Source organism: Saimiri boliviensis, chromosome 17 (assembly GCF_048565385.1).
Source record: "Saimiri boliviensis isolate mSaiBol1 chromosome 17, mSaiBol1.pri, whole genome shotgun sequence".
Classification (NCBI taxonomy): domain Eukaryota; kingdom Metazoa; phylum Chordata; class Mammalia; order Primates; family Cebidae; genus Saimiri; species Saimiri boliviensis.
The window spans coordinates 64,009,563-64,031,306 of record NC_133465.1 but is presented as its reverse complement, the minus strand read 5'-3'; the positions used below and the strand labels follow the sequence as shown (position 1 = coordinate 64,031,306).

General features: G+C 57.9%; 3 protein-coding genes across 3 annotated transcripts in view; 1 reads left to right on the top strand and 2 right to left on the bottom strand.

The window, feature by feature from the left end:
• Positions 1-265: 265 nt before the first annotated feature.
• On the bottom strand, positions 266-5,490 carry GPR142 (G protein-coupled receptor 142). Its single transcript, XM_039476807.1, has 4 exons — positions 5,251-5,490; positions 3,356-3,519; positions 2,174-2,332; positions 266-1,125 (listed from the first exon to the last, which is right to left on the bottom strand). The coding sequence occupies exons 2-4, from the start codon at positions 3,378-3,380 to the stop codon at positions 266-268; spliced, it is 1,044 nt and encodes a 347-aa protein (XP_039332741.1). The 5' UTR covers positions 3,381-3,519; positions 5,251-5,490.
• Positions 5,491-10,727: 5,237 nt separating this feature from the next.
• On the top strand, positions 10,728-16,291 carry BTBD17 (BTB domain containing 17). The gene is made up of 3 exons (XM_039476806.1): positions 10,728-10,861; positions 12,320-12,596; positions 14,955-16,291. The coding sequence occupies exons 1-3, from the start codon at positions 10,777-10,779 to the stop codon at positions 16,027-16,029; spliced, it is 1,437 nt and encodes a 478-aa protein (XP_039332740.1). The 5' UTR covers positions 10,728-10,776; the 3' UTR covers positions 16,030-16,291.
• Positions 16,292-17,125: 834 nt separating this feature from the next.
• The window catches only part of KIF19 (kinesin family member 19), a 28,883-nt gene continuing 24,264 nt past the window's right edge, over positions 17,126-21,744 (bottom strand). The window contains exons 13-20 of the mRNA XM_003931770.4: positions 20,760-21,030; positions 20,557-20,678; positions 19,955-20,082; positions 19,611-19,716; positions 19,329-19,416; positions 18,395-18,792; positions 18,011-18,170; positions 17,126-17,770 (exon numbers count right to left, since the gene is read on the bottom strand). Coding sequence (XP_003931819.3) covers positions 17,640-17,770; positions 18,011-18,170; positions 18,395-18,792; positions 19,329-19,416; positions 19,611-19,716; positions 19,955-20,082; positions 20,557-20,678; positions 20,760-21,030 — 1,404 coding nt within the window. The 3' untranslated portion in view covers positions 17,126-17,639. The remainder of the gene's footprint in view (positions 17,771-18,010; positions 18,171-18,394; positions 18,793-19,328; positions 19,417-19,610; positions 19,717-19,954; positions 20,083-20,556; positions 20,679-20,759; positions 21,031-21,744) is intronic.

The window sequence follows — 21,744 nt, the reverse complement described above, 5'->3', positions numbered from 1 at the left end:
TTGCAGAGGAATGCCCACAGCACTGATGCTATTAGCCTGTGCCGGGCAGAGCCCTTTCATCTTCTCAGGAAATAGGGATCGCTGGTGAAGCAAATGTAAGAGTTGGCTAAATTGTCCTCCTACCTGGGAGCCACACCCAAAGGAGGGGCCTCCACCCCCACCCAAGGAAAGCAGTGTGTTGATAAACATTTTTTGGGCACAACTTCAAAGGTGCCAGTACATGTGGCTATGAACCACCCTGAGCTCCCCAGCTGGGCCCCCCCCTCTACACTTCTGCCCCTTTGGGGAGTCCTGGAGGCTCCATCACTGGCTTCACTGCCATGCCCTCGGGCTGTGACGCCAAAGTGCATGGCAGGTAGGCATCCTGGATGACCTGTCGGACAGTGGCCCGGAAAGTCTTGCTGACAAAGCAGTAGAGGCCAAAGTTGACTGCTGTGTTGAGCATGGCCACCATGTTGGCCACGTCCAAGGCCAGGTGGACCCTCCAGTCCCGGTGGACAGGGGCCACGTACATGTGGTAGAGCATGACGGAGACCCGGGGTGCCCACAGGAGGGTGAACAGTGTGGTGACGCCCAGGAGGATGGCTGTGCTCTTGCCTACCCGCGGTTGGCCCGTCCTCCGTAGCCGGTGGATGATGGCTGAGTTGGTGACCAGGAACACGCCACAGGGGATGAAATAGACAGTGAGGCAGTGAGCCCACTTGAGGACCTCGTCCATCGTGCTGGGTGGGTCGGCATCTCTCCACACATCCAGCCACCAGTAGAAGGGGATGCCCGTCAACAGGGCAGCACTGAGGACAGCAGCAATGGCCCGGCGGGTACGGCCTGGGGACGAGGCGGCCCGGTGGTGCAAGGGGTGGCACAGGGCGCTGTAGCGGTCAACTGTGAGCAGGATGGCGATCCAGACCGAGGCGTGGTTGGCAGCAAACTCCAGGATGTTGGCCGTGCGCACCACAGCCTGGGGCACCTGGCGGGCCAGCACAGCTCCCTGCAGGAGAAAGCCTGCGAACACGATGACCACCTGGGTGATGATATCTGAGGCCGTGAGTGCCAGAAGGTAGTAGTAGGAGGGCTTCCTGGTCCTGGTGGCAAGGCGGGCCAGGGCCACTGTGGTCAGGAGGCTGACTGACGGCAGCGAGGTCGGGGGGGAGAGGCACAGGCATCAGAAGAGAGCTCCAGGGTGTCACTGTTGCCCCTCCCCACCTGTGTGTGTGCAAGCTGTGCTGGCTTTTCTTTTTCATCCTTCCAGATCCTTCTGAAACCCCACTTCGCCCATAAGGCAATCCAGGCCAGCTGTGCCCTGTCCCTCCACTGCAGGCCACTGACTGCACCCCTGTTACACACAGGTAAGTACACATGGCAGGGTGTCCTCAGAAGCCACCTGTCCTGACCGCGTGCGGTGGCTCACACCTGTAATTCCAGCACTTTGGGAGGCTAAGGCAGGCGGATCACCTGAGGTCAGGAGTTTGAGACCAGCCTGGCCAACATGGTGAAACCTCATCTCTATTAAAAAATAGGAAAATTAGCTGGGTGTGGTGGCACACATCTGTAATCCCAGCTACTCAGGAGGTCGAGGCAGGGGAATCACTTGAACCTGGGAAGTGGAGGCTGCAGTGAGCAGAGATTATGCCACTGCACTCCAGCCTGGGTGACAGAGTGAGACTCCATCTCAAAAAAAATAAAGAAAAAAAAAAATAAAGCCACCTGTCCTATGGCATTGCCCTCCAAGTCCTTTTGAGGTTTTGTTTCCACCAGAATGGAAGTGTCCCTGAACACAGGCACATGGGTTTAGCGATCTGACTTGGGGAAATCCCCAGGGCTGAGGCCACCCATCCTCCTGTATCCACACACCTACCTCCGCCGCAAGCTCTGCTCTCTGAAGGCATGGGCAACGCAGGGAGCTTTGTACTGAGCCGAGTCAGTTCCTATGTGAATTTCATTACCTAGGAGAGTGCTCAGTGCTGGGGAAACCTTGGGTTTAGCTGTGAGCACCCCCAATCCTAGTGCCTCACTTTTATTCCCCTCCAGTGACCCAGAACACCCTCATGGCAAGGAAAGACCAGGGGTCTACGATCCAGGGCCTCAAGGGTCAGCACAGAGGACTGGCACCCACTGAAGGAGTATCCCTATTTCTGGCCAAGCCCAAGTCCCCAGACCCCAGCTCCCCACTCACCAGGCAGCCCCAGCCCCAGCAGGACACTGTAGTAGATGACGGGGATGACGCCAGCCACACATGGGGACCTCTCTGGTATCTCTGGCCAGTGGCTTTCAAACTCCTGGCTCAGCCCACTGCCATTGGGTGTGGGCAGCAGGGTCACTCGCGGCTGGCCAGCTAGGAGGGGTAGATGGGCACAGTCAGAGCCTGTGGTCTCCTTGTTTTTCTTTTCTTTTTTCTTTCTTTTTTTTTTTTTTAGGAGCAGAAAGTTTAATAGACAAAAAAAGCAGAAAGAGAAAAGGCTTCCTCATGCTGAGAGAGTGGGTTGCCCAGGAGAGGGTCTCTGCCTCTGGTCTATTTCTAACCTGGCTGGGCAGCAGCCCTGCCCTGACCTGGGGTCTTTCTCGTCACCCTGCTCTGTGCAGACCCTCTAGTCAGACCCAGCCGAGTACAATGTCTGTTGCTGTGAGAATTCTTGACAAGACCACCCTCACCCCCACCCCACCTCACCCCACTTCTTCAGTGGCCTGGTCCCGCATTGATAGGAGGTCCCTGGTAGCACAGCCTGCTGCCACAGAGGCCACTGCCCCCCAGGGGGTCCTCACCCTGCAGAGCACGGGCTCTGAAACAGGATCACGGGGCTCTTGTGGAGACGCAGGCTCCTGGGCCTCCTCCAGGCGGGTTGAGCCGGAGGGTCTGAATCAGGCTGCGGCAGCTTGTAATCAGCATCCTGGCAATTCCGACCCAGGTGACGCCAGCCACGCACCGGGACCTATCTGGGAGGTCCACAGTGGAGTCCCCAGGGCTGCACAGCTCCACTCAACAGCTGTCCTCACTAAGGAGACTGTTGCTAGGGCCCTCTTTTCTAAGCTAAAGAGACCCTCTTCAGAGGCGAGCACCACTGAAGCTGGAATGGCCCAGGTCTACAGATGGGGAAACTGAGTCCACAGGGCTAAGGTGGCTGGTCTAGGATGAGCGCAGTCCACAGGCTCTGGCCCCTGTTCCCCTGAAACCACACTGCAAATCTCTTTCAGGGTGAACTCCAGCTGCTGGTTTCCTGCTGAAGCTGGGGGCTCACTGCTCATTCACTGTCAGCTTCGGCCGCCCCTCTTCACGCTCTAGGTCGCTAACCTGCCGCCTGCTCCCTCCCGCCTTTCTACCTTACTGCCTCCCAGCTCACCCCATTGCAGGATGCCTTACCTGTGTGTTGTCCCATAAGCCCCATGCTCCGGGGCCCTGAGTCCTGGGTCACCTGTGGCTTCTCCTGGGGGGTCCCCGCAGCTGCCTGTCAGCTGCACCCCTCGCCCCTCCGCCCTCTAAGTGGTTGTTTGCTCCACTCCACGGTCCTTCCCGAGACACTGAGCCTGTTAGTGCAGGGGGCGGGGCGAGGGGAGGAGGAGGAAGGAATCGGTGGGCGGGGGCACCGCGAAAGGAGCTAGAGGAGATGCTGCTGGAACAAACCGGGGTCCCCTAAGGTGCAGAGGCAGGGGGAGGGGAAGGGGTCAGGCTGGGCGGGAGGCTTCAGCTTCTGGAGAGATGGGCTGAAGGTGGCATGGGGTTCATAGGTCTGTCTATGCCTGGGGGAGCAGGAAGCGAGGAGAAGAGGCAGGATGGCAGGATGGGGCTTCTGGGGGGCTGCCTCCCACCTCGGGGCACTCAGTGAGCTGGCCTGGGCTCAGCTGGGATCACACCCTGGGCTGAGGACTTGGGGTCCTGACTCTATGAGCCTCCAGACTGAGAGGCATTCACACTGTCAGGGAAGAGAGAAGGATCCCGACGCCGCGTGAGGAGTTAGGGGCACAGTGCCAGGTAGGAGGGGTGAGGCTGCTGAAGACAGGGCTATGATCCCAAGAGGCCTAGGGGGCCAGGTGCACAGGGGTCAGTCCTGCAGCGGCCATGTGGCGGAGGTGGAGGCTGCCACCAGGGGCAGGAGGGCAGGCAGCCATGCACGGGGTGGGGCCGCCTCTGGGAGCAGCCAGACCAGGCTGCTAGCATCGGGTGCTGGGAAACTGTGGCCCCACAAGCTGTTGTTTTCCTGGTCCTGGTGAAATGGACCATCCTTCAGGAATATTGATCCCTGGCAAATAAATACCAGCCAGTGATGGCAAGCACTCAGAAGAGGCCAGAATGGCTCCCCCGCCCTAGTGAAGGAGTGGCCAGAGCAGCCCGCAAGTGGGCACCCAGAACATGGACGCCCGGTGGATGGCCTCTGAAGGAGGGTTCAGGCCCCCTGGAGTCACCTCCCACGGCCTGTTCTCTGGGAATGCGGCAGAAAATATGGCGGGGAATATAGGGACTTTCCCGGCTTTGGGAGTTAGATCCCACCTGTGAGCCTGGCACTCCCGACGCCAAGGCCCACTGGGATACTCACAGCTGATGCCCTGCTGCCCCCTGGTGGCCACATCCTGACCCTGCAAGCCTGAAAGCCCCATGGTTTGGCCAGGCGCCCTGGGTGGCGGCACAGTGACACTGGAGAGGAGGCTGCCTGCTCAGGACAGGTCCTCTGGTGGAGAGCTGGGACCCCAGCCCCAGAAAGGGCAAGTAGCACAGATGACGCCCAAGGCCACCACCTCCTTGCAGCAGGAGGCTAGGGGTGAGAGGAGGCAGGACCTCTCTTTAAGGAGCTGCCGCAGATGAGGGGGACAAGGAGGGGTCCCGCCAACATTTATTGAGTACCTACCCTGTCCCTATACTGTGTTTTAAAATTTTTATTTTATGTATAGCTATAGAGAGAGTTGGGGTCTCACTGTGTGGCCAACGCTAGTCTGGAACCCCAGGTTTCAAGTACTCCTTGTGCCTTGGCCGCCCAAAGTGCTGGGATTACAGGTGTGAGCCATCATGCCCAGCTGACTTTGTTTTTCTGAGGGACGTACATTTGATTGGAAACCTTAAGTATTCTTCAAACAGAGCACAATGGTTTCAGCCACGGCTCTCGCACAGGCTACGTGGGAAACTAGAGCTCCCTGGATTCGGAGTGAGGAGAGGGAGAGAGGCAGGAGGGGGGCTACGTTTCTAACGCGATGCTCCATGCATGTCCTTCCAGCAGCTTAGCATCCTACCCATGGAAGGCCTGTTCTGGAGACAGCTGGATCCACCTGGCAGAAACTGCTGGAGTCCCTGGATGTTCTTCGGAGGTCCCAGCTGCCCCGTGTGACCTGTGAAGACCTCAGCCCTTGGAATGGCTGAGACAAGCATGCCGGCTTTTCTGTGCATGCAACGCCATGGATTTGTCTTCCTCAGTACATGCTTCCATACCCAGGATAGCAGTGATGCCCTGCAGGGAAGCATGGTCCTGCTGACTCCTTTGCACCCACGGGCAATGTCATAATGATCATCGCCAGTGACGCTGGGATCCCTGGTTCAAGCGGTGAAGCCTGGAAATGTGCAGCTCAGTGGCAGCAGCAGATAGCCATGTCATCAGCCAGCACACACCCTGTACAGAGGTGAGAGGCACTCCTTGTTGCCCAGGCTGGAGTGCAATGGCACGATCTTGGCTCACTACAACCTCGGCCTCCCGAGTTCAAGCCATTCTCCTGCCTCAGCCTCTCAAGTAGCTGGGATTACAGGCATGTGCCACCATGCCCAGCTAATTTTGTATTTTTGGTAGAGATGGGGTTTCGCCATGTTGATCAGGTTGGTCTCGAACTCATGACCTCAGGTGATCCGCCCACCTCAGCCTCCCAAAGTACTGGGATTACAGGCGTGAACCACCATGCCTGGCCAAGAGACCCTCTTCCTATTGGCGTTGATTCTTTCCTACATGGTGCGGTATCAGTGGCCAGGGTAGGTTGCTAGCCCACGGTGGAAGGGATTCTATCCACTAAGGCTGATACCTCTGAGCCAGCCTGGGCAAGGTGAAAGATTTTGTGAAGACACAGCCACACACCTGGACCGTTTGGTCTCAAGTCTTCAGTCCAGCCACAGCTACCAGGCATGAGCACCAGGTGGGTCATTCATTTCCCCATCGCCACACTTTTCATCCTCACAGCTGTTCTACAAGGAAACTCTAGTTCCCTTCATTTCACACAAGAGGAGCCCCAGGATCAGAGAAGCTGAGCAGCTCAGCTAAGGTCACAGAGCTGTGTATGGCATTGGAATTTGAACTCAGGTTCGTTTCTTCCTTCGAGCTGTTCGCTTTTCACTCCCTCCTGCAGAGGGAGAGGCTCCTGTAAGCTCAGGTTTCGGGGAAATGGCAGCCAGGGGTCAGATGGATGACACTCAGATGGGGAAGAGTGTGACTGAAGGGTGCTGAGCAGGACAGTGGAGGTGCCCGTGCCAGGACAGCCTGGCTTCAGGGGGAGCATCCTGCAGGGTGTGAGTCACTTCAGGGAAAGATGACAGGGATGACACCAGCCACACACGGGGAACCTCTCTGAGATCTCTGGCCAGTGTTTTCCAAACTCCTGGCTCAGCCTGCTGCTGTTGGGTGTGGGCAGAAGGGTCACTTGTGGCTGGCCAGCTAGGAGGGGAAGAGTCCTTTCATTTTTGGTATGAGACTGAGTCTCACTCTGTCACCCAGGCTGTGGTGCAGTGGTGTAATCATAGCTCACTGCAGCCTCAAACTCCCAGGCTTGAGCGATCCTCCCTCGTCAGCCTCCCGAGTAGCTGGCACTACAGGTTTATGCCACCACACCACAGTGCCTGGCCAAGGATTCCTTCTTATTTTTCTGTTTGTTTTTTTGAGATAATCTCGCTCCGTTACCCAGGTTGGAGTGCAGGGGTGCAGTCTCAGCTCACTGCAACCTCCACTTCCTGGGTTCAAGCAATTTTCCTGCCTCAGCCTCCCAAGTAGCTGGGATTACAGTCACCTGCCACCACGCCTGGCTAATTTTTGTATTGTTAGTAGAGATGAGGGTTTCATTATGTTGCCCAGGCTGAGCTTGAACTCCTGACCTCAAGTGATCCACCGCCTCGGCTTCCCAAAGTGCTGGGATTACAGGCATGAGCCACCACACCTGGCCTCTTATTTACCTTTATGTGCTCCCCTGAATACGTGGTGCATGGAACTTAAATCCATGATTCCCTGTCCCCAATCCAAGTGATCCAGTGACTCATGGAACCCTAAGTGAGGGCAAGAGGCACTGGGGATGCAAGGGAGGGTGCCAGGTAGAGGCCGGGCTGTGGGCACCTGGAGCCCACCCCTCTGAGGTGTTATCGAAGTGCAATGTCTCATCACTTCCTTTGCCGATTCAGAAACTCTTAATTTGGCCCCAAGCTTGCAAGAGTTTTCTGTTGCTTTTACAGTACAAGAGAGTCCTCATCCAAAGGGATCATTTATCACAACTGAAAAACCTTCCCAAAAAGACAGCTTGGGGTTGTGGAAAGAAAAGTCAAGTAGCCAGGTGCAGGGGTTCACACCTGTGGTCCCAGCTACTTGGGAGGCTAAGGCTGGAGGATTGCTTGAGCCCAGGAATTTGAGGCTGCAGTGAGCTATGAAAAGTGCCGCCACACTCCAGCCTGTGCGAAAGAATGAGACCTCAAGTCAGAAAAAAGAAAAGTCAAGCGGAACTTAGAACTTGAAAAATAAATCCTGCCTCTGCGGTTCCTGGCCACGAGGCCTGAGACACATGGCTTAGCCTAGAAACATCCCCGTCTGGGGTGGGAAGTAACACTCCTCTCTAGGATGGTGCTGGCTTGTGAACTCATCAGACTTGTCTTTGAGGAATTATGGAGCTCCCAGATCCACAGGGCTAAAAAAAGAAAGAAAAAAAAAAAAAAAAAAAAAAAGAATGCAGTGCTGCAGATCCTCTCAAAGATGTGGCCAAGCACAGTGGCCCATGTCTGTAATCTCAGCACTTTGGGAAGCCGAGGCAGGAGGATCACTTAAAGTCAGGAGTTCAAGATCAGCCTGGCCAACACAGTGAAACCCCATCTCTACTGAAAATACAAAAATTAGCCGGGCATAGTGGCGCACACCTGTAATCCCAGCTATACAGGAGGCCAGGAGGCTGAGGCAGAGAATTGCTTGAACCCAGAAGGCGGAGGTTGCAGTGAGCCGAGATGGTGCCACTGCACATCAGCCTGGGCAACAGAATGAGGCTCCACCACACACACACACGCAAAAAACAAAACTGCTCAGGGTGAATACCTGGCTTTCTCTCTCCCTCCCCAGGACACTCCCCACACACCACATGCAGGCACGTACCACACACACATGTATCCACAAATAGGCATGCATACACACCACGCACATGCGTGTACACACACAACATTCACATAAATGTGCACACACACACTGCATACACACATGTGCACATGCATACCACACACACACACACTCTCTCTCTCTCCAGCGATGCTCAGACTAAGAAAATGACAACAGAGAATGACTGTGGACAGCCAGTTTCTAAATCATTCAAGGAGGGCCCGGGATAAGGGAGGTTAGAAACCATGGGAGGTGGGGCCTCTCAGAGACCGGGAGTCAGAGGTGACTCTCCTGGGTCTTCTTGATGATCCAAAGCCTCCCAGCTTCCTTCACATTTGAAATGCCACCAATCTAACTCTAGTAGGTAGAGCCTGTCTTGGGGTGCTTATAACCATCGTCTGGAAGCACGTAGAACATACAGCCAGCCAGACCCTGCCCCTGAAAATTCTGGTTCCTCGGTGAAGCATGGGAGATTCTAATGTAGGTGGCACCCTTCAAAAATGACTGATACAAAATTAGCTGGGCGTGGTGGCACTGCCTGTGTCCCAGCTTCTTGGGAGGCTGAGGCAGGAAGATCACCTGAGCCTAGGGGCTTGAGGCTGCAGTGAGCTATGATCATGTCACGGCACTCTAGCCTTGATGTCTGAGAGACTGTGCCTCTAGAAAAACAAACAAACAAACAAAAAAACAAAGAATGGCGAATGGATGCAGAGGCTCAGGGAGGCTGGAGCTGAGAGGCACAAACATCGCGACAGTCTTCGGGCGAGTTTTCTGAGTAGTGGGTTCTCTTATTATCAATAGCATTCCTGTTGAAGGCACCGTGCTTGGAAGCTGGGATGCCCTCAGGGCCCAGGCTGCCTGCTACATGGAGACTCAGACTCACTGGGTTGAGCCAGGACATGGCACAGCCCATGGGAAGGGCAGGCGGGCAGCCAGTGGGCAAGGGATAGTGGACTTGGACGAGGGGAGCCAGGCATGACAGTCAGGGCAGCCGGAGGGGTTTCCGCTGGGCTGGAGAGAGCTCCAACTCTGCCAGCCCGGACGAAGCCGATGCCAGACCCAGTTCCTGCTCTCTCTGCAGCTCCAGAGAGGAGGTGGAGCTGTTGGGTCTCTCTGTGCCAGCCAGAGGCAGAAATCAATGCATCGAGCTGGTCCCTGGCATCCAGAGAGCCAGGGAGAGGAAGATTCAATTCACCCCCAACCCAGAGCCTTGCCTCAGAGTCAGAGCCCTTGGGAGCTACCCACTTCAGTTAGTCAAGCTCAAAGAAGTCCCTCCCATGAAGAGCTGGGGCAGACCCTGCTGGCTCCCTGCAAAGGTGAGGACTCAACAGCATGCCACCCTACACACACACACACACACACACACACACACACACACACCCCACACACACTTACTTCTGCTGAGCTCCAGACCTCACTTTCCTCTCTCTCTTGCCTTGGTTTTTAGAAGAGCACTCCTCTGCGCTAACCCAACTGAGACTGCATCTAGCCCCCTGCCTCAGTTTCCCTATAGTGGGAGTGAGACAGTAGGTCAGCGGCATGCCTCCTTGGAACTCTGGGAAAGGAAAAGTTAGAGTTGGAAATTAGACAGAAGCTGGTAAAAGAAGCCTTCCAAGGAGGTGAACCCAGAGACTTGAGGCCACCTGGGGAAGGAGAATTGAAGCCAGGAAGTAGCGGGGCAGACAGCGAGCACCCTTGGCTGGCTGGAGCTCAGAACTGGAGGGTGGCCAGCCCCACCCACAGGCAGTGGTGCATCTGCTCCATGCCCAGCCCTGCCACTGTGACTCTGCTTGCCCCTGGGGTAGGTGACAGTCACAGTCCCCACAGAGCTTTCCTGCCGGCCCTCCCACAGCACACCAAAGAATATGAAACTGACACCAGCTACCTATGGGCCCCTATTTGGGAGACCCCTGAGCTTCTCTCTGAGGAGCTGCTCCCCCCAACATGGCAGTGGGGGAGGGGTGGGAGCCTCAGCAGCCTTCCCTCTCCTAGGCCCTTCCTTTGCAGCCGGCTCACCATGGTACTCCAGCCATGAGGCTGCCAAGTGCGCTCTGTGCCAGGGCCGAGGCCCGGGGTTGGGGGAGGGAACTGGGGACCCTAGGGCCAGTGGCTGCCCATGGCCCTGGAGCCCCTCGCCTATTCTTCAGAGAGCCTGAAACTTTCCAGGGAGAAGCACGGCTAGCCCTGCTGGGTGGTACGGAGACCGGGGGAGGACGGCTCCGGATCTGTTCCCCTTGGGGGCCCACGGGCAGCACAATAGCCCCTGGGGCTGCCACTCTCTGGCTTAAGTGGTTGCCTGGGCAACAGCTGGGGCCAGTTTCCACCAATCCATGGAGGAGGCTGAGTGGGGGGAGGGAGGCCAGGCAGGAAGAGGGTGCCGTCCCCTTGTGCTGGATCCTATATAAGGAAGAGGGATGTGAGCGGAGTGGTCTGGGCTTCACCGTCCCTCCAGTGGACTTAGGGGCAGAGCACAAAGATGCCTAGGATAGGCTACTCCAAGCCTGGGTCCTGGGGCAGCTTCTGGGCCATGCTGACCTTGGTGGGCCTGGTCACCCGTGCAGGTGAGCGCGCAGTGGGCCAGGTGCGGGCAGGGTGGAGCTGCGGGATGTCCAGCACTGGCTGCATGCGGCCGGCCGGGAGGGGGCGGTGTCCAGCTGCCGGGAGAGCACCGGGTGGACCGGACAGCTCCACGGACTCGTCTCTGAAGGAAGGAGGGGCCGGGCAGGCAGGCAGAGTCTTAAGGACAGGAGGACCCTCCATTGCCCATTGTCCTGGGCAGAGGCTGAATAGGGACGCCATCAGCATTCAGGCCCTTCGGAGTGACAGCTGGGGGAGGCAGGGCTGGGAAACGCACCACCCACTTCTCTCTCACCCTCCCTTTCTCCCTTGGCCCCCGTCTCTCACGCACAGATGGCTCTGCTCCTGTGTGAGCCGTCTCTCCCGTGTGTCCCGCGGGCCTGCCTGTGCTGTGCATGCGTGTGTGGCCCGGCCCCTCTGCTGCTGTCGGGCCCTTGCTTGCTTCGCTCTGCAAGGCTCCCCTCGCTGTTCTCAGCTGGGGAAGGCTGCTGACAGTTTCTGTAATGGAGTGCACAGCCCCATCTGACTGTCAGGGAACCCCTGGAGCAGGAGAGAAGGGCCGGCCCGGACAGCCTCGAAGCTCTGTTCCCTGGGGAGTCCCAATCCAGCACCAGCTGGCCCTCGCACTTTCTCCTGTCCCCTGCTGGCCACCCACAGAAAGTGGGCTTCTGTCTCGAATGAGGACCCAAGAGGGCAGGGCTGGGCCTAGAGAACAGCTTCCCTTCCACACCTGCAGCCTCGTCTCACACCTGCCCCCGTCCCCCCGCCACTGCACTGGCCTCCCTAACCCTCTCTCTGCTCCCAGCACACCAAGCCCATTCCCTCGGAGGGCCTTTGCAGGGCTGGATCCTCACCTTGACACTGGTCCCTGCCTGGCTGCTTTAAAACTGGCATGCTTATTGTGCGCACCTCACCTGTCTGATATGTCCATTTTGCTTTTATGAGCATAAGAACTTGGCTTGCTCTGTCCACTGCCATCTCCCAAGCTGCTAGGAGAATGTCTAGCAGATAGTAAGTGCTCAATAAATATTTGTTAGTGAATGCACCACTTCTGACTACTGCTCCAAGGGATTAGACGGACAATTCTTTAAGAGGTAAGAAAGGTGGGACCACGAGTTTCCTCAACCCTTGCCTGGGGGTCTAGCAGCATGCAGATGAGGTCCGGACATGGTGTCCCAAACCTGAGCACAACCTCTCCCGCCTGAATCACCCCTTCCAAGAGCCTCCTCTTGGGCTTTGCATCAGCATGACCTTCCCACCTGGGCTGTGTTTGTGCCCAGACGCATCCACGCACCTCATGGGCATGGTGTGCGCACACAGCCTGCCTAGGCCCCCCTTGCCCTCTGCTCACATCCTGTGTCTCTGGCTGGTCCCTCTGCTCCCCCGACTGAGGCCCTGGGCCTGGGTGCCTTCTCAGGCAGCTGCATTCCTTCCTGCTGCAGCCCAGAGGGCCGATGTTGGTGGAGAGGCGGCTGGCACCTCCATCAACCACTCCCAGGTGGTGCTCCAGCGCTTGCAGGAGCTGCTGCGACAGGGCAACGCCAGCGACGTGGTTCTGCGGGTGCAGGCTACAGGCACTGACGAGGTCCGGGTCTTCCACGCCCACCGTCTGCTGCTGGGCCTGCACAGCGAGCTGTTCCGGGAGCTGCTGAGTAACCAGAGTGAGGCGGCACTGCAGGAGCCCAGGGACTGCGCTGCTGTCTTCGACAAGTTCATCAGGTGGGGATGGGGAATACCGGGGGAGGCTCCACCTACAGGGTGAAGGAAGCCCAGGCCCTTAGAGCTTGTGAGGTCCATTTCCCTGGACATCACTGGGATGACAGTGCCCCCCGCATCCCTTCTTCCACCACATGGCTCCCTGTCTTTGTCCACGTCATCTGTGAAGTTTGATGTCACTTCCAGTTCCTGGTAACCCCCCTCAGAGCTGTTTCCAAACACCGCCATGGGAGAGCTTTGTAAAACTACAGTTTTGGGGTGGGTGTGGTGGCATACATCTGTAATTCCAGCACTTTTGGAGGCTGAGGGCCGGATCACCTGAGGTTGGGAGTTCAAAACCAGGCTGACCAACATGGAGAAACCCCGTCTCTACTAAAAATACAAAATTAGCATTTTGGGGCCAGGCACGGTGGCTCACACTTGCAATCCCAGCATTTTGGGAGGCCAAGGCGGGCAGATCACTTGAGGTCAGGAGTTCGAGACCAGCCTGGTCAACATAGTAAAACTCAGTCTCTACTAAAAATATAGGAAATTAGCTGGGTATGGTGGAGCTCGACTGTGATCCCAGCTATTTGGGAGGCTAAGGCAGGAGAATCGCTTGAATCCCGGAGGCAGAGTCTGCAGTGAGCTGAGATCCTGCCACTGCACTCCGGGCGACAGAATGAGACTCTGTCTTAAAAACAAAACAAGCAAAAACAAACAAAAAAACTACAGTTTCATGGGCCCCAACCTAGACAGTCAGTTTCAGGCATAGGGTTAGGGTCAGCAATCATTTTTTATTGTATTTTATTTATTAACTTTTAATTTTCCTGAATGTTCTACTATAGAGGAATTTTTATTTTATTATTTTATTTTAAAGCATCCTTGTGGTTTTGGTGTTTGGCCGAGTTTGGAACCACAGGGCTAGGGAGCTGAAAAGTTAGCCGCTCTCTCCACTTCCTGCCTCCTGCCAGGGTGTTGCACAGGGCATGCCATTCACACTAGTGTCTAAGAAAGTGACTCTGTTCTAACGGCTCAGACGAGATGGTTGCAGAATTCCAGACATTGCTTCCAAGTTCCAGGCAACAGGAAGGGCGATAAGACAGAAAGGCACAAAAGGTCTTCCCGTTCCCCTGAATCAGTTGCATTTAACCAGCCTTCCCACAAATCCCATTACTGTGCCCATGGACCAGAAGTGAGTCACATGACCATGCCCAGTATCAGGGAACCTGGGAAATGTAGTCTTTAATTCCCAGAGGCAATCAGGCAGGGGAAAGGGGAGAAAAGGATGCTGGGGAAGATGGCTGGCAGTGGCTGCCACGCTCCCATAAAGGCAAGTGCAGTGCCGTGTGCCAGTGGGGACTGGCCCAGGAAGAGTAAGCAGGGGGACGGCGGCAGATGAAGTGAGAGGGAGAGATGGTCCGCAAAAGTGATGATCAACAGAGGGAGAGGAAAAGGAAAGGTGAGGCTGTAAAAAAGAAACGGGGTGGACACCTGTAATCCCAGCACTTTGGGAGGCCAAGGTGGGAGGACTGCTCAAGTCCAGGAGTTTGTGACCAATGTGGACAACACAGGGAGACCTCATCTCAAAAAAAAAAAAAAAAAAAAAAAAAAAAAGGCTGGAGTGTAGTAGCGTGATGATCATAGCTCACCACAGCCTTGAACACCTGGGCTGAAGCTATCTTCCCACCTCAGTCTCCCAAGCAGCTGGGACTACAAGTATGCACCACCACGCATAACTAATGTTTTAACTTTTTCTTTCTTTCTTTCTTTCTTTTGTAGAGATAGGGTCTTGCTATGTTGCCCAACCTAGTCTTGAACTCCTGGCCTCAAGCAATCCTCATCCTCTCATCTTGGGTGTCCAAAGTGCTGGGATTCCAGGTGTGAGCCACCTGGACTCCCACCTGGCCTGTAACAAGATTCTTTATTCTCCCCGGGTTGTCACAATGACCCGGAGGGGTGTGTGCCACTCCCCTCTTTCCTAGACCATTGATTAGCCTAAGGGTCATTGAAGTTAAGCGGCTTGCCCACACTCTCGGCAAGGAGGAGGCAGGTCGCGGATCCTGTCTAGACTGTAAACCTCAGTGGCAGGAGCCGCGTCCCTTTTGTTCCAGGCTAGAGCTGCTCGCCTAATAGAGGCACAGTCAGTGCGGCAATTCCTCCATCACCGCAGAAATGGAAAGAAGCGCCTGTGGAGTAAGAATGGCCTGGAAGGGTCCTTGAAAGGAAAACACGGGAAGCCTCAGGGTGGGGCTTCCACTGTGTTTGCACCCGGACCATGAAGCTTCAGCTCCAGGCCGGGTCCCCTGTAGACTCAGAAAAAGCTGTATTGGAAGGTGGGTGCCACCCTGACCCCGCTCCACCTCTCTGTCTCTCCCGCAGGTACCTGTACTGCGGGGAGCTGACCGTTCTGCTGGCCCAGGCCATCCCCCTGCACCGGCTGGCCACCAAGTACGGTGTGGCCTCCCTGCAGCGCGGCGTGGCCGACTACATGCGCGCGCACCTGGCTGGCGGCGTGGGCCCGGCGGTGGGCTGGTATCACTACGCCGTGGGCACCGGGGACGAGGCCCTGCGTGAGAGCTGCCTGCAGTTCCTCGCTTGGAACCTGTCTGCCGTGGCGGCCAGCGCCGAGTGGGGCGCCGTGAGCCCCGAGCTGCTGTGGCAGCTCCTGCAGCGCTCGGACCTGGTGCTGCAGGACGAGCTGGAGCTGTTCCACGCGCTGGAGGCCTGGCTGGGGCGCGCGCGGCCGACCACCGCTGTGGCCGAGCGAGCGCTGCGAGCCATCCGCTACCCGATGATCCCCCCGGCACAGCTGTTCCAGCTGCAGGCGCGCTCGGCCGCCCTGGCGCGCCACGGCCCCGCGGTGGCCGACCTCCTGCTGCAGGCCTACCAGTTCCACGCCGCGTCGCCGCTGCACTACGCCAAGTTCTTCGACGTCAACGGCAGCGCCTTCCTGCCGCGCAACTACCTCGCGCCCGCCTGGGGCGCCCCGTGGGTCATCAACAACCCGGCCCGCGACGACCGCAGCACCAGCTTCCAGACGCAGCTGGGCCCGAGCGGCCACGACGCGGGCCGCCGGGTCACCTGGAACGTGCTCTTCTCGCCGCGCTGGCTGCCCGTCAGCCTGCGTCCTGTTTACGCCGATGCCGCGGGCACAGCGCTGCCCGCCGCGCGCCCCGAGGACGGCCGACCGCGGCTGGTGGTGACGCCGGCCAGCAGCGGTGGCGACGCGGCGGGCGTAAGCTTCCAGAAGACCGTGCTGGTGGGGGCGCGCCAGCAGGGCCGCCTGGTGGTCCGCCACGCCTACAGCTTCCACCAGAGCAGCGAGGAGGCTGGCGACTTCCTGGCTCACGCCGACCTGCAGCGGCGCAACTCGGAGTACCTGGTGGAGAACGCCCTGCACCTGCACCTCATTGTCAAACCCGTGTACCATACCCTCATCCGGACCCCCAAGTAGCCTCGAGGTCGGGGAATAAAGGCCTGGCTTAGGTGGTCCCTGTGGGTCTGGGAAGGGCGAGGCGAGCGTGGAGGTGACGACAAGGCTACTCCCCTGGATGGCCAGGTGCGGGTCCCATGGATGGCCAGGTGCGGCTGCCTTAGGGCTGGAGTGGCGTCCAGGTGAGGTGTGGTAGGCAAGATGGCTGGTTTCAAGAGCTGATTTCCCAGCTGACTTGAAGGAATGTTCTCTGTCCCGAATAAACCGATGCTCGGAGTGGTAAGGGGATGATTGAACCACTCAGTTTCTGGGTAAAAACCACCTGGGGGGGGGTCCCACAAGTCAGGGGGTTTAGGGGCTTCACTGCCCTTTGTTGGGCTTTTCCCCAGCCCGGACACAGAACTAGGGCAGGTAAAAGCATCCACGTGGTCACAGCAACCCACCTGCCTGGGAGTCGAGGAGCACCCCGTTCCCCTTGCGGGAGTTTCCTCACCTTGAAGCTGAAGGACTTAGCTGGGCAGTTTCTGAGCCCTGACCTCGAGGGGCAACCCCTGGGTTGTGAGGCTTTCTGGCACCTGAGCCACCCCAGACCCTGACCTCTCCTGGGAGGGTGGCTGGGCAGCTGTGAAGGCCTGTGGGATGGGGCATAACGGACCTTGCTAGCCCCACCCTGGGGAGAGGCCTTAAGATCTAGAGAAAAAACCCTCTCCCCCAGGTATTTGTAGGGTGGTGCTGCACATTGAGTGAGCCAGGGGGAGATGGGGACTGGGAGGCGGGGGATGGCGTCCTGTCGTCCAGGCTGGAGTGCAGTGGTGCGATCTCTGCTCACTGCAACCTCCACCTCCCAGGTTCAAGAGATTCTCCTGCCTCAGTCTCCTAAGTAGCTGGGATGATAGGCACCTGCCACCATGCCAGGCTAATTTTTTGTATTTTTAGTAGAGATGGTGTTTCACAGTGTTAGCCAGGATGGTCTCGACCTCCTGACCTTGTGATCCACCTGCCTTGGCCTCCCAAAGTGCTGAGATTACAGGCGTGAGCCACCGCGCCCAGCTGGTTCAATCATCATCAGTCGTGACCACCCCACATTCCAGACAAGGCCGAGTTTCCAACACAATCATCAAGGCCCAAACAGGATTTTATTGTTAAAAAGGAAGGGGGAGAAAAAGCCACTGCCAAGTAACAAAACCAGATTCCCTCCCCACCCACATCCCCAACTGCCATATGTGAAGTGCCTATCGGCACCTCCCAACCATCCAGGATGTCTGTGCACCAGACGGGGGCCAGGAGCCCCTTCTCACTGCCAGCTGCTTTCCCCCATTTCCAAGGCCGAGGGTGGCCTCAGGTGTGTGCTGGGTTTTGGCAATAGCATTCTGTCCAGGGCTGGGAGGCCGGGGAGCCCAGCCTTCCTGAGCATGTCCCCTGGCCTCATCTCTTTTCCCCGGTGGCGCTGAAAGCATGGGAGGGTTGGACAGACACCCCAGTTCCTGGGTCTCAGGAGCCCCGGCCTGCTGAGATCCTGAGCTCGTGCCCATCTTCCTGGCCATCCCCATCTGCCCAGCCGCCACCTCCCATGCCCTGCTAGCCCCCATTCAGTCTTGGGAGGCGAGAGAGCCGGTTCCAGGCAGGGCCCCTCAGTTATGCCGGGAGCATCCATCTTTGCCATGGGTGCTTGAGCCATGGGGCAGGCGAGGCCCACGGGTAGCCCGTCGAGAACCACCAGCTGGATTGGGGGGAGCAGCCAGGGGTGAGGAGTCTCCTGGGCCTGCAACAGGGAAAGGGGTGGGATGGGTGGTTTCGGAACGCGTCCCCGACTCCTCCTCCATCGCCCAGCGGCCTTGAACTCTCTAGGGGCACAGCCCCAAGATGCCAGTCCCATGAGTATTCTGCTAGAACCACACTTCCAACAAGGGGTAGCCAGAGGCGCAGGGAGGGCAACTTGTCTTCTCTGCTCCCTGGGCTGGCAGAGGCCTCCCCCCTTCCTCCCTTCCTTGCTGATACTGACCCATGTTCTGGCTTGGAGGGAGTCTGACTTTGGCCAAAGGTAGTGTGACCTTTCCCAGATGCCAGAGGCCAGGGGCTGGGTGCCTGCACGCTGGCATCCTGTGGTCCGAGGTGCGTTCCGCCTGATGAGGCCCCAGGAGGTGTGTCTTGGGACGAGAGAGCTGTGATGGTTGAACAATGGGGTGAGGCGGAGAGCAGCACAGGGATCTGCTAGCAGGATCTGTCCCAGCTTCTATGCCAGGCTGGGGACAGAGGCTCTGTGGAGGGTGGTGCCTCTCGTAGTGCTGTAGGCTAGAGATGCCCCAGAGCCTCTGGAGAAGCCCAGCCTTTGGGCCCTCAGCTGCTATGGGGGTGCCTAGACACCTGCCCCTGTGCCCTGACTCACCCCTTGCCCAGTGACCTCAAAGGATCGAGACCTCCGCTTCCTTCTTTTTGCCTCCACTGAGTCCTCCCTTTTCTTGCCCAGGCTTTTCTTCTGGCCACGCAGCCAGGGCCCGGGGCCATCCCCATGATGCCCGACTGCCCGGGACGGGGCCTCGCCCGTGCTGCTGGAAAGGTTGTCCTCACTGGCAGCGTGCTGCAGCGTGGGGCTTGGTGGACGCTTGCAGGCCAGCGGGCCTGGTGGCCGCGCGTCATCACCCTCGCTCAGAGAGTGCAGGGACAGGCTGCTGCGCTCTGTCGCGGGCACCAGCAGCGGTCGCCCCCTGGTGCCCAGAGCCCGCGAGCGCCGCCGGGCAGCCTTCACCGAGATGAACTTGGTGCCAGTCAGGATCTCCTTCCTCTCTGCAGCGGGACACAAGAAACACACAACCCGAGGTCAAGGCCACCTCTCAACACTCCCCTCTGACAGGGCAGACATGGGCAGGAGCCAGGCCGCCTGGGTTTCAAACCCAGCACCACCAGGGGTTTGCTATGTAGGAAACTTGGGCCAGGTTCCCGAGCCTCGCTTTCATTTGTAAATGGGGGATGGTAAGACGAATGCCATCAGGTTATTTCCAGGATCGAGAAAATGGGTTCAACCCACATTATTCAGGGGGTAGAGACTGAATCAATATTTGCTATTACAGTGATTACTGAGCGGGAAGGGCACAATTCTCCATGCCACATGTCTCTTTTCTGATTTCCAGTCTTGCCCCCATCTCTCTGAGTGTCCTTGACGGACTCATCCTCAGGGGCAGTGCTGACCTACAGAATGTGCAGCACCCAATGCACGATTGTGCCTGGCAGTGCAGAGGGCAGGAAAGGGCTCTGGGCTGGGTGATCTGAAGAGTTTAGACAAGGCCAGGTGGGGTGGCCAGGGCAGCAGAGGGCACACACACCTTTGCGGGACAAGGGAATCTCTGACAGGTTCTCGTTGCTGTCAGGCGAAGAGTTGCTCCAGCTGCCCAGGCAGTCCTGAGCGGGGGCCTGTGGGATGGGGTGATTGGGAGGAGGAAACTCTGGAACACAGCAGGGACCCCATGCCACACTTGGGAGAGACAGCGGGGCTTCAGGCTGGTGCCTTTTGGGAAAGGCTCCATCCCAACTGCTGCTGTCCACCCCCACGTCCCGCACCCCCTGCAGCGGATCTTGTGGGGCCATCAGGGGTACTGAGAGCTCACCTCCTGGGTCACCAGGCTGCCGAGCTGGATGGGAGGTGCGGTGGGCACAGAGGAGCTTTTTGCCTGCCAGGCCCCAGTACCGGGCTTGAACACGTGGTGGCCTTCACTGAAGTTGGCAGAGGAAGACAAGTGGCTGTAGACCCAGGCTCTCTCACCGAAGTCCCACCCCCACCCCAGGGGAGAAGCTGTTGGTGTGAAGGGAGAGAGAACCCAGGAGTCCTGGCTCCGGCTCCGGGCCCCTCCTCCCTCTCATTGCTGCCTCATGTTTCCCATTTAGCCTTAGTCTGGGTTGGCCTCTGGAACAGGACACAGGATGGGGCTGCGGCAGGTGGCCCCCATCTCACCTCTCCGCACTGAGGGGAGGGAGGGTGCTGTTCTGCTGGGCATCAGAGCTCAGTGTCTTCACACTCTCCAGGTCAGAATCCGGGGTCAGTGAGGTTCCTGCTGGGGTAATTTTGGGCAAGGAGCTGTCCTGGGGAGGAGGGAGCCAGGGTGACAGTTAGAAGATTTGGTCCTGGACCAGATTAGCACAGAGTAACAAAGGCTCATAGGGTGACAAGGACTGTAAGATGGCCTGGGAGCCCCAGAAGAGCAGAGGGCTTGTGTTTGGGTCCTCGGAGGTAAGCTGTGGTCTGCTAGGCATCCCCAATGGCACTGCCTGATGGCTTGGTCTCCTAGGAGGGCACCTGGAACCATTTGTGATATCTCAGATGGCCAGCCCTGACCCTCAGACCCTGAGTGGGGACAAGGGATGAAGATGAGTACCCAGAGATGGAAGTCTTAGGCTCGACAGGGCTTTGGGAGTGGTAAGAAGGAAGGAAGTCAACTCCCTGGGGTGCCAGCCAGCCGGGTCCTGTCCCTTCCAGCTGCCTGCAGGCATTGCCTCGGTCATCAGCCGCTCCCCTGCGCATGCGCCCGTGTTCAGGCCGCCCAGGTGCCCACCCACCTGCAGGGCCCTGGAGGCCAGTTGGTCCATAATGGTGGCCCGCTCCAGGCTGCCCTCCTCCAGCTCCCGCAGGTACACTTCGTAGAGCTCCTCCAGGCGCTGCGGGACGGCCAGGTTGTAGTCTGCAGGGGGGAGGGGCAGGGCTCAGCGCGTGCCCGCGGGCCCCCCGCGGGTGGCTCAGATGCGCGAGGCACGGGCCCTACCGTCGATGATCTGCCGCTGGCCCTGGATGATCTCGTCGCAGAGGCTGCGGTGCTGCTCCAGGCGGCGCACGGCCTCGCGGCGGTGGCGGAGCGCGCCGTCCCGGAGCAGCGCGTGCGACTGCATCTCGGTGTTCTCCACCTCCAGCTCGTGCACGCGGCACAGCAGGCTGAGCACCTCGCGCTGCTCCTCCGAGCCGATGCGCCGCGGCAGCGTCTCCTCCAGGCGCCGGCCCCGTGCGCGCAGCTCCCGGCAGCGCTGCTCCAGCGCCAGCTGCAGGAGGCACAGGTCAGCAGGGAGAGGGGTCCGAGCCGCCTGCCCAGCCTTCCTCTCCCCTCCAGCTCCTAGACTCCAGGCATCTCCTGGAGCTCCAGGCTGAGGCCCGCCCTGAAAGCTGCATCTTTGGCCTTACAACCATGGACTGCTCCAAGGTGGCCCCTCAGTGTCCACTTTCTTGCCACTCTAACCACAACCCACCCCTGGAAGCAGCTTGGAGGATAACTGCTCAACCCCAGCCCAGCTGACGCCCTCAGGGCTCACGATACCCTAAACCTCCCTGGTCTGGGTATGTCCCAGAACAGAAGGCAAAGGTCTATTACTGGGAAAAGCCTAATTATTATTATTGTTTTTGTTGGTGGTGGTTTTTTTTGTTTGTTTTGTTTTTTCTTTTACTGTACTTTCAAGTCTATAATTTTTTGAGGCAGGGTCTTGCTCTGTCACCCAGGCTGGAGTGCCAGTGGTGCTATCCCGGCTCCCTGAAACCTCCATCTCCCAGGTTCAAGTGATTCGTATTCCTCTGCCACCCAAGTAGTTGGGATTATAGGCTTGAGCCACCACTCCAGGCAAATTTTTTTTTTTTTTTTTTTTTTTTTTTTTTTTGTATTTTTAGTAGAGAGGGGATTTTGCCATGCTGGCCAGGCTGGTCTTAAACTCCTGGCCTCAAGTGATCTCCTCAGCCTCTCAAAGTACTGGGATTACAGGCATGAG

Coding starts and splice junctions, on each gene's coding strand:
- GPR142 (XM_039476807.1), bottom strand. CDS start 3,380: ATGGGGCTTATGGGACAACACACAG. Junction 2,333..3,355: donor GCTTATGGGACAACACACAG/GTAAGGCATCCT, acceptor TACCCCTCCTAG/CTGGCCAGCCGCGAGTGACC. Junction 1,126..2,173: donor GCTGGGGCTGGGGCTGCCTG/GTGAGTGGGGAG, acceptor CGCTGCCGTCAG/TCAGCCTCCTGACCACAGTG.
- BTBD17 (XM_039476806.1), top strand. CDS start 10,777: ATGCCTAGGATAGGCTACTCCAAGCCTGGGTCCTGGGGCAGCTTCTGG. Junction 10,862..12,319: donor GGGCCTGGTCACCCGTGCAG/GTGAGCGCGCAG, acceptor TTCCTGCTGCAG/CCCAGAGGGCCGATGTTGGT. Junction 12,597..14,954: donor GTCTTCGACAAGTTCATCAG/GTGGGGATGGGG, acceptor TCTCTCCCGCAG/GTACCTGTACTGCGGGGAGC.